The sequence below is a fragment of the Parasteatoda tepidariorum genome, chromosome 11, assembly GCF_982258835.1.
Source record: "Parasteatoda tepidariorum strain Cologne lab strain chromosome 11, Ptep-v5.0, whole genome shotgun sequence".
NCBI lineage: Eukaryota > Metazoa > Arthropoda > Arachnida > Araneae > Theridiidae > Parasteatoda > Parasteatoda tepidariorum.
In genome coordinates, this window is record NC_141765.1 from 65,979,943 (window position 1) to 65,991,666 (window position 11,724).

At 28.8% G+C, this 11,724-nt stretch overlaps 1 protein-coding gene across 1 annotated transcript in view; it reads left to right on the forward strand.

The window, feature by feature from the left end:
• Positions 1-11,263, forward strand: part of Gad1 (glutamate decarboxylase) — a 65,981-nt gene extending 54,718 nt beyond the window's left edge. Inside the window, exons 13-16 of the mRNA XM_016062948.5 lie at positions 1,845-1,894; positions 3,860-4,004; positions 4,505-4,556; positions 6,239-11,263. Coding sequence (XP_015918434.1) covers positions 1,845-1,894; positions 3,860-4,004; positions 4,505-4,556; positions 6,239-6,360 — 369 coding nt within the window. The 3' untranslated portion in view covers positions 6,361-11,263. The remainder of the gene's footprint in view (positions 1-1,844; positions 1,895-3,859; positions 4,005-4,504; positions 4,557-6,238) is intronic.
• Positions 11,264-11,724: the final 461 nt, after the last annotated feature.

Here is an 11,724-nt window from a genome sequence, read left to right on the forward strand (position 1 = left end):
AGATTTCTTTAATGTATTTTATGTTTGGAATTTTTTTTTAAATGGATCGTTTGCGTGATATTCTAGAATCAATAAAACTACGAATTAATCACTTACATCGATATGGTAAAAATCAACAATATATAGTCAACTATTTTGCGTTGTTATCTAGTATTATATATCATTATTATAACGTATTGTATAAATGGCGTGTTTGAGGCAGTATGATAATAAGCCTTATTTTCAAATTGTTTAAGAAAATATTTTCAGTTAAACTCCACAATTTTCATGAAAGTGATAAAATATTTCTCAATATTGTGTTGTAATTCAGTGGAAATTCTGGACAGTTAAAGAAAAACATTTCGATGTAAAAATGACATCTTTTTTACAAGATGTATTTTATCACTATCCCTTGCCTCATCCCTTTAATACGTTTATGATATAAGAAACTGTTTAAAAAATATTATAAAAAGCATTTTAAAAAAGCAATGCTTGTAAGCAATATACTTCTTAAAATGTATTCATTTGAGAGCAGTTCTTATCTAGAATTTTATTTCTATTAAAACTTTTAACTTATTTCAAATAAGAAAAATAAGTAAATGAAAGTTCTTAATGCTCACACTTTTTCAGGTGTTTTAAAACGAAACCCTTTGAACTTACTACCTAGTCTGATTCTGCGAGACTAATTAAGACAGTTTCATGGCAAGCATAACTTTTTTTTTTTAATTTTGAGCTTTTAATTCCGCCCCAACTCGTTTTACTCTTCTTTACACCTTAGTGAAAAAGACAGGGAACGTTTCAAAGACTAATGTAATGTAAGATGACACATAAAATGATTTCAATATAAATCAAAAATATAATTCAAAAATCGAATAAATTACTTCTTTTTTAATTTTAGCAGTTATCGCATCTAAACGTGGATCAATTTATTTACTAGTTAATTTGTCTTGAAAGATAGTGTGATATAATAAAACATTATTTTTCCCCGATTGAGATAATTTGTTTTTAAGCATCAATATATGCACAGACTTGGAATCGTTTGAAATTCTCTAAAAAATAGATAAAATTTACGTCATTGTCATTTAAACAAAAGTGACTAAAAATGTTTGGACGTTTAAACCGATTTTGTTTATTTAGGAGAATTTTTTTCCTGTCATTTTTTTCTGAATTAATTATTCTCGAGCACCAAAACTAAAAATCAAAAAAATTTTTAATGGGTAATTAAAATAATTTAGCACACAATTTTATTAAGCATTTTAGCACTAATCTTGATACTCAAAATTCTGTCGTCCTAGTGTGCCCATATTATTACTAATACCATAAAAAGATTTAACTTATATTAAAATATATATTCATGGTATAAAAACTAAGAGAATTTTCAGATTGAGCCGGTCATCTCCAAAACTACGAGTAGATTTTAAGGAAATTCTGTTTCAATCTAGATTGATATAATACAAAATAAATAATAATTACAGTAGTAATAAGGATAATTCAGCAGTTATTATGCACACTAATTATCGAATCTAAAACTCAATGGAGTTGAACGATATGAAACACCAGTGTTCAGTACACCAGAGTTAACATAGTAATTTTGAAGCCTAGTGAATTCGTCCAATAATTTATCCGCAAATATCAGAATTTATTAGGCATATGGTTATTTAAAATGTTTGTGTTCTCTACTTCGTGACACATATCATCGAAAGTAATAAACAGAGTTGTTGAAATTCGCCATCATTCACAGAATATTTCTTAAGCTAATATAGAACAAGCAATAAATCATTACATTTTTTATTAAACTTTTAAACTAAATGTAAAATGCATAACTAACATATTTTCTTGACATATTTTTCGTCTGAATTTCATAGGGAGACAAAGGGTTCGAAGAACATATCGATCATCTTTTCAAAATGACAGAGTAAGTAATAAATTTACAATCGTTTTGTTCGATTTGTAAGTTACAAATTATTTCAAATATTATTTTGTGATATTGCTTTTGTAATAAAAGAGGGCGTCCAAACTGTATGAAAACGGTCAAATATCTAAAGAAATACGCATTGGATCACAAATTTAAAAATACTAATCTGATATATTTTCAAAAGATGCATTCAATGTTATCAAACTTGATTCCCCCCATCATCAGTCTTGGTGGTGAGGCTAAGGCCAATTGCAGGAATCTCATATAGGAACTCCACTTCTTTATTACAGATTTGGATTTTCAAGAAAAATACCTCAATTTGAATGACAAGTTATAGCATTTTGATTTATAGGCAGTACTGTAATCACATAATGAAGTTCGCGTTTGAGTAAAAACTATTTAAAATAGAAATATCTCAATAAATGTCAGATTGAAAAAATAAAAATAAACATGTTTGATATTTGGAAAAAACTATCTCATAGCACCAAACTCGATCCATTTCCTACCCACTAGGGCTAGGGTGAATTCCATGGAATTAGGGTTAAGTTTAGAGGAGGAGTCGAGCTTAGTGTAATCATATAGGTAATTCAATATTTCAATCAAAAATATTTTTATTTTATTTTATTTTATTTTATTTTATTTTATTTTATTTTATTTTATTTTATTTTATTTTATTTTATTTTATTTTATTTTATTTTATTTTATTTTATTCATTTATTTTTGATCTGGTGTGTAGTTTTCCAGATACAATTTTTACAGAAAGTTCATTTTAAAATTACAGTACCTTCCCTTGAACCAAAATGCCAGAACTTGAGGGAACCAAAATGTCTCAACTTTTTCTGTAGAATCTAAATCTGCAAGAAAAAAAAATTGAGATTCCTTGCTTTTCTGTGTTGTTTTCTCTAAAAAATATTACCGTATGATATTAAATAATTAATCCCAAGAAAATAAAAAAAGTAAATTACTATTTCATTGGCTTCAAAAATATGCAGATGGAAATAAAAGTTGATGTGTTCCAAGCGTTCGAAAATAGGCACCCATTCTCAAGACTTGTCAAACGGGAATGAGCAGAAACAAAAGTGATTTAAAATTTTAAAAAAAGTTAAGTTGCCAATGAAAAATGGAAAATGAAGGTGAGAAATAAAATTAGAAAAACCGCAGTAGCCGAGAGTCAAATGAAAAATAAAGATGAAAACACAGAACAAGAAAAACTACAGTGGCCGAGAATTGCAAATCAAGGTAAAATGCATTTTCACTTGTTATGGGGAGGTGGTGAGAAACTATAGTCTTTAACAAGGGAATCAGCATTCATATGAATGAAACAAGATTCCAGGGCATCAAGAGAAGCTAATGTGATTAGTGTGGAAATAATTTTTGCATTATCAAAATAGAATTTGCACCCAAGACTCCAACAATGTGAAGCAATTGATAATTTACCGTATTCTTGATAACGGTTATATCTATTGTGCTCCTTAATTCTGAGTTTTAAAGCACGCCTGGTTTATCCAATGTAGCCAAGGACGTAATATCTGGTGAATGACTCAGCGATTTTCAAATCGGTCCAACCACTCTTTCGACCAAACTAGGGACTATATTTCCTTGACTGCAGGTACCCCCGTTTATTTTGGGGTACAGAAATTCAAATCCGTCGAAAAAAGAATGTTTAACAATAATGGTTAGATGTGTACTAATTTTGATAAAAATAACAAATAATACTAATAAAAATATTTAATTTGCTGATTTTAAATGTTTTCCTTGTAACTATAAGGCATGATGTCACACTTCTTGGTAAGCCCTTTCTCCCTCTTGTCATAAACTCTCACAAATTTAAGAACCCCCTCTTGGCGTGATATCATTTATAGATTACCCCTCAATTTGATCCTTGTGCAAAAAAACACATTTCTATGTTTTACTCTCCCAGAGATTTTCTGAATTTCTCAAGACTTTTATGTAACGTTTTCTTAGGTATCAAGTGAAACAGATCAAGGAGAAGAAAGATAAATACCACCTTTTGTTTGAGCCGGAATGCACTAATGTATCCTTCTGGTATATCCCAAAACGGCTAAGAGGAGTCCCTCATACCCCTGAAAAGGAAAAGATTTTAGGAGAAGTAAGGTTTATTAATTTAGTTTTAAATTGGTAATAGACATAAAAGGAATCAAAGAAGGAGAATTTATGGTTTGCTGCGTTCTGTTTTGGAAACTACATATTTCTTATTCCTTATTTTTAAAATCTGTTGCAAAATTTGTCACTATATGATACTGTCTAATTTTTTTTTTTTTTCTAAACTGCAAAACAAATTTTTCAGAATAACCACAATTTATAGTTTGTAGATATTATTAACAGACACCCAAGCAAATATTTTAGTTGAAATAGTCTAACTTACAGTAAAAGAGTTGTTTGACCTTTTTTCAAGAAGCAGCGTTATCTGTCTGGGAGCTTTCTTACTAATTTTGAAATTGATGAGAATATCTTATGTTTCTTAAACACAACGCATAAAACAATGCTCTTCTATCATCTGTCGTTTTCCTTAATTGATTTTTTAAATTGATGATCATTTTTCAAACACTCAATATGATCACTTTTTTTTATAAATTCTTTCTTTTTCAGCTTACCGCAAAGTTGAAGTCAAAAATGATGAACGCGGGGACACTCATGATAGGTATGTCAGATATATTAATAATAAAGATAATTTTCTTTCATTTTTTTGATTCAGCTCATTAGTTTAAATACTTTTCTCGAAGTCATTTGAAGGGAGAAAAAGAGCATTCACTTTGACTTAAATTCTAATCATACTTTTAATTATATAGTCTGCTTATAAATTACAGTACCAGCATGCTGCAATACTATTTAATAAAATTCTTTTCTTAGGGAATACCGCTATGCTAATTTTATATAAACTATTTTTTATTTGATTACAGTATGCAATGTTTGCAAGGATAAATCAGTTCCTTATCTTTTTAATAATAATTTTTTTAATCTTAATCACCAGAAAATCAGTGCGTATTGGTCAAATCGATTCAAACGCACGAAGGTGAAACAATAGCATTTATTCCGCGTTTAAAAAAATTTTTAAAGGCACATTTTTCTTGGGAATTTTTAAAGGCAATTAAGTTAATAGTTAGTTAATAATAATTTAACAAAGTCAATAATAATAAATTATATTAAAATTTGTTTCTTTATGGATATACAGTAAGATTAATTATCTTAAGTGAATTCAGAAAATTAATAGTTTAAACTTTTTAAAAAAAACTCAAATGTGCTGACCAAATAAAACGAATGTATGACTACAATTTATATTTTTTTGTGAAACAATGGCTTCTATAAGAGACATATAAAAAAATTTTTAAATAATTAGTTAACTTCATGTCAGTCCATTTCGAAACGCAGATCCATGAAGTCAAAAAGGTGTATTGTTTTTCTTATCTGATTTGTGGTGCCCGCGGTTAGGTGGCATAAATAAGCTGGAAAGATATTAGTTTTGAAATAAGATTGAAATGACTTGATGTTGATCAGGAAAGTGAAGTTCCTTTTTCTGAATGTGCATCAAATTAGACCTTCAAATATCACATTTTCAAATTTGGCTTCACATGTTATACTTCTAAATTGGCACATGCAAGGTGTGTAAAAAAAAGTAATCAGAATGGAAGTGTTGCATTTAATCTAGGACTTCCTAACTAGGAGAAGATAGTGAATGACGTTGAATTTTGTTCTAGACTCAAATACAGAGGGACAAATCTGCAAATATTCGAAAAATCTTGGGGGGGGGGGATTTTAATCAAGGGCTTTTGTTTTCACTAGTATTCAAGTATTTTCCGATAATAAATACGACTGAAGATGATCTTCCCAGAAAAAAAGCCTGCTGTTGCAAGAATTGATTAAAACGTTCCCGATCCGAAATCTTGTCACTTAGAATAATTGAAGTAGGTTTAAGTGTATCACTATTCATCAGATTTTAACCAATGGGTGATGAGAAAATTGGGAACTGGGTACGTTTTGTGCCCAGTCCTAAAATTCATTCCTTTTTGTTTGCTTTTTTCTCTTTTTTCTAAAAAGAAAAAAAAAGACATCCAAAAGGGTACTTTTTTTGAACATTAGAAAACACTGAAATAGACGTAACTGGTACGCACTTAAAGGTTATTTCATAATTCAAATTCCAACCCTGCTATAAAGAGTGCAAATTCAGGCTTTAATTTAATGTATAATTACTTTGTTTACTCACCTTGTAAATAGTATTTGATAAACTTGGTTTTGAAATTTAGTGCCTTGACAAACTTGAAACTTAATGTCTCACATTAATTATATCTTGATCAATTAAAATGTCAACTTTTTTTACCACTGTAGGTTATCAACCTCTGGGGGATATTCCGAATTTCTTCAGAAGCATTATTTCAAGTGCAGCTGTTCAAGAAGCTGATGTAGATTATGCACTTGATGAATTAGACAGGCTTGGCCATGATTTGTAAAAGCACATAGTTTTGATTGAAATATTACGTGCTTGTTATTTAGATATGTGTCACGTATAAATTAGAAGGAAATTATACCTGGGCCCAACTACTTTATTTTACATACCTGACAATTTGCAAAATTCCAGTTTTCCGCAAATTGTTGGGCAATTTTACTTTTCTCCCCAATGCTTCAAAATTTTTCTTAAACTAAAATCAAAAAATTTCCTTTTCAACAATTTATAAAAATACATATATTGGGCCATTGTTAACTTGTCATCGGCTTCCTAATGAGGCTTATGAAATGTTAGATATGTTACATAAAGTGCGTGCTATTTGTTTGTATCGTCATTGTATTTGTGCAAGTAAAAAGATGATTATTCATCGACAAAAAATCCATGTCTTCCAAACTTAGATGTACTGAAGTGTAAGTGAACAAACCATGTTCCAACTTCAAGTATGAATAGAAATTTCATTTGTGTTTCATCACTTATGTGTATTCATTGTAGAGAGTTGCTAACACGTTTAGCCTGCTATTGATTGTAGTACACAACAACAAAAGCAGGCAAACAGTTACGTACAGACATGCTTGAGCATGTATAGAGATATTTTTAACGTAAAGCACTAATTATTCTAAGCAGTTTATTTTATGTGTCTCGAATTTAAAGTGTTAGTTCTTTAATTATGTGTACATAAGTGTATTTAGAAATTAATCGAAATATTTTAGGTTCAAAAATTATAAAATGTACATTTAACAAATCTATTTAAATGTTTTACATGATAAAAGAATATCTATTTAAGGCAGGGACGGTTGTTAGCAATATTAAGAATCATAGGTAGAGATCAAATGTTGCGAAGGCTACGTTCTCTGTTTATAATTTGTTATTTCAGTGCCTATTGCTGTGTTGTGATTTAAAAGTTTTTCCCTGTAACAAAACTATTCTGGACTCTATTTCGTTCAAATGTTCTGTTACCATGTTTATAACTTTAGTGGCTAAAACATTTATGAAAAAAATTTATTATATTTAGATGATATATTTGTACTTGAAAATATATTTCTTAATAATTGCGAAGAAAAAAGAAACAATTTTTAAATACCAGCATATTTTTGAAAGAAAAAATGAGAACTTTTTTATTAGAAAATGTCTTGTAATGAGAGATTGAAGTTTTTTTTACTTTTGATGCATGCTTCCTTTTTTACTCTTATGCAGAAACCCATCACCTTTTAATATTTTCTTTAGGTTAGGTTAGGAATATTTAAACATTTTCATTTCACGTTATAGTTTTAATGACCTGTTAATTGTTATATTACTTACATTCGTAGTGTTGTAAGTCCTAGAACGTCCAAATGTTAAATATTATTAAAATAATGTCTGTGTCACCTGTTGAATGTTTCAGAGATAATTGTCTATATCATAAATCTTCCCTCTCTAAAAAAATCTTTGAATGTTGTGGATTGTTGACAAGTTAATATAGCATGTATGCTTATTCAATATTATAAATGTTATAAAAACATATCCAATTTTAAGCTTGTCAGTTAAAATATTTTGTGTTTTCAATTTCTTAAAGCACTATAGAATAATTTCATAGTTTCTTGTAAAGTTGTGGTACAACGGGAATGTTCAAAAACGCAAGTGATACAAAGGTTACTAATATGTATTTATCTTTTGAAATTTTAATAAATACCTTCACTAGAAAATTAATCACAAATTTGATAAAGAGTTTTCCAGTTTTTTTCAGGTATAATAGTAAGGGGAGCATATAATAGTAATATAATAGTAAATTTACATAATAGTAAAGGGAGCATAATAAATTTCATTAGTTTCAAAATTTAAATACACTGTTAAATGTTTTAAGAAATAAAAGATATAAATAGAATACAAATGTTCATTAATGAATAAATCAAACATCAAAGTAATTACTCTTGAAACTTGCTTTAAGCTGATGAAAAAATGTTAAGAAAAAATATTAAGCAAAGAAATTAAATTTTAATGCTTACGTCATATCCTAATTTATTAATTGCTGTCATCACAATTCGTTATTAAAATAATTATTCATGAAACGAATACCTTAGATATACCTACAATAAATATTTAATTTCAAACATTTTTTGGTCAATAACTGAGTATTGTGAATTTCTATAATTCTTAACAGTTGCAGTCCATGCTATACCTAAAACTTACTTATTTATCTATTTTAAAATGTTCCAAATTTGTAGTTATAACAAATAGTAGCATTTATCAAATTAATTTAGCCGAAAACACACCTAGTTGAGCTTCGCGTTATTTCTTTTTTGTTATGTATGCTGATTCAGTTCAGAATTTATTCCATCTTTAATACGGATTGTTCAATTTTAATTTAACATTAATTTAAAGTGAAAAACGCCGCATTTGAGAGCTTTCTATTTTTTCTCTTCTACCTAAGTAGTTATATCTATTTCGAATTAATTCAGAAATACCGTAGCTGGACTTTGGTGGAACTACATAATACACTTTGAAAACCCATAAATAAGTTACAGATGTTTCTCACTGCCTTTAAAGCAAATAAATTCATTTTAAATAAAAGCTATGCATATAATGAAAATTTTTTTGCTTGCGTTATAATTTCAAGAAAAAGGTAAGAAATCGATTGCCATGTACAACAAACAACTTCATTTATACTTTTATTTCTAGTTCTAGGTTCTATAACTAGTTCTAGGTTCTATAACTAGTTCTAGGTACTATTAACTAAAGTTCTACAAAAAAATATTGGTGTGATATGTTTTTCATTATTTTAAGTAAACTCAGAAAAGGTTTTTTTTTTTTTTTTTTTTGTAAATTTTAGTCATTTTCGTAAAATTTATTTAAACTTTGATAAATGCTTTTTTAACAATTGAAGAAAATTGTCAAAAATTCTAAACTTTTACTATTAAAATTGTATTAGGTGAGTAAATACAATAAATTTGACAAAATATATCAAAACGCATTTAACGATCGATGAGTGTCCTCAAAACATTTTAAAACGCCAGAAAATATGTACTCAAATGGACCTCAAATGAATTAAATAGTTAAAGCACGATAACAATAAAAGTACAATTTTCATATCACTATCGAAATAAAATTTGACAACACATTACAATTAATCATTGTACTTTGAACTTTTTAAGCGCACTGCCATTATTCATTTTATTTTTGAACCAACATGCACGAACATATTTCTTGAAGCATTTAATAATTTGTATAGAAATAAAATGCCACCCTTGACACTTGTATAACTTCTTAATGTTGATCAATATACAATTCTCGACTCTTATAATCTTTTAGTATGATCATAACTAAATTTAGTGTGAATGGTGGTAAAAGAGTGGATGCTTATGTTTCCTTGCCTTTGACATATCATTCCTTAAAGGTTGCTTCAAATAAGTTAATCTATTTTATTATATGCATAATTAAGTATTTATTTTTTCCCGAATTTTTCCTCTGTTACTCTGAAATAAAATTTCGTTTTCAGTACCAGAGAATAATATGTGAGACTTAAAGAAGGATTATAATTGCTGTCATCTATTTCTAAAATCAATAACTTAAAATAAAAAAATGAATATGTTTTCTCCGATAACTAAGATTTATTGATTAATCATTAAGTGTGATTTTCTCAATGATTGTTGATACTTGGTTTAGCCCTAAATGTCGTGTGGTAACTTCAAATTGGTGTAGCTCTAGTACGATATTAAGAACGAGACCAACTATTACCAGTTATTGAAAAGTTTCACTTAATAATTAGGTAAACATATTATATTTTTTCTTCATTCGTTAACCGGTCGAAGTTCCAAATTTCATAATTATTTGACATCGGAGCACCCTCAATACTGCTCTTGATATCCAATGTCTTGAATCTGTGTCTTATCAATTGACTATCCACACTCAACAGCAAATAGCTCTTATTTCCAGAGCTAGGCCATATCACTCTCCGGTACTATCAATTATATTGTATAATGTTATTTTGTATTTTAAACCGCAGGCAGTCAACTCTATCCCTCTTGCGGTTGTGAAAACCAAGAGCTATTTGGCTCGCATTCTTGGCGACAAACAAATTACCGAAGACGAGATTCCCGAAGATCGTTCGATGCTTGCCATTTAGAATGTATGAATATTAAAGAGATTTCTAATCTTGGTAAAAAAAAGTGCCAGATAGCACGTGGCTCCGCAACTAGGAAAGGCTACTTGTTTTCGACTTTATTTTAAAGTCAGAATTTCTTAGGCCTGCTCCGCTACCAGAAAAGCTCTAGCTGCTGAAGCCGAGAGACATTATAATAATAGCCAAATGAAATACTTTGAAAGCAAATTCAAACGCAAGGCTTCTTGTTTATCAAGTGTTCATAAATCAATCAAATCTAATGACACTGTCCTTTAATTTTGGTTATGATCTTCTTTCTCCATCTTCTAGTAAGCACCATGTTAAAATTCGAACCCGACAGTTGCCCAGCCGAATGATTTGTACTAACACACTATAACTAATGAAACCTAATTGCAGCAGGGAAAGAGTTGAAGCGCAAGGCCTAAGAAGAACCACCATTGAATATCCTTGAACTTCATCGCTATATTTTCTTCCCTTTAATTTCTTTAAATATTTCACTCTTAGCAAAAGAAGGATTTTATGAGAAATATATTTTGCTTACTAAGTGATATTTAATCACAATGCCATTAATATTTTTACTAAGTACAGCTTAGTCACATTTCTCTATGTTTCATGTTTGATGGTTATATCTTTAATATTTACTATAACTGATAAGTTTATATGATTTTAATATAATATCCTATTTCTCTATGATTTTACATTCAATTCATTTAATCACTTATGTATATTTTTTTTAAAGAAAAAATTATCTTTTCCCTTTATCCAATGTAAACACTGTGGAATAGATTAAATAAAATACTGTTAATTGTGACTACGATAATTCATTTTGTATCTTAATTTAGTGCATAATTTCAAAAAATTAGAATTTCATTGTATATATGACTCATTTATTCCTAGATCATGTGCAGAGTGTTTTACATATAATTTCTTCAACAGCGGCACGAAAGCCCAAATATAATTACCATGTTAATGTATAATTTAAATCTTTAATAATTCTTTAAGAAAAATGAAAAACAAAATTAGCTAATAATTAGAATTTTCATTTACATAGGACAAGATAAACCACCCTGGGATTCGAACTCGCTTCATTGGGATAAGCAGTTCGGCGAATGGGGGACCATGGCCGCCTGACTGCTTACCAGAATCAAACTTCTAAGTCATTTACATAGATTTGCATAACGTGCACAATGGCACCGTATTATACCCATTTGAGCGTTACCCTATATCGTCTATAATTTTAAAGCTTTGTGTACGTTATAACAATGGTAATAC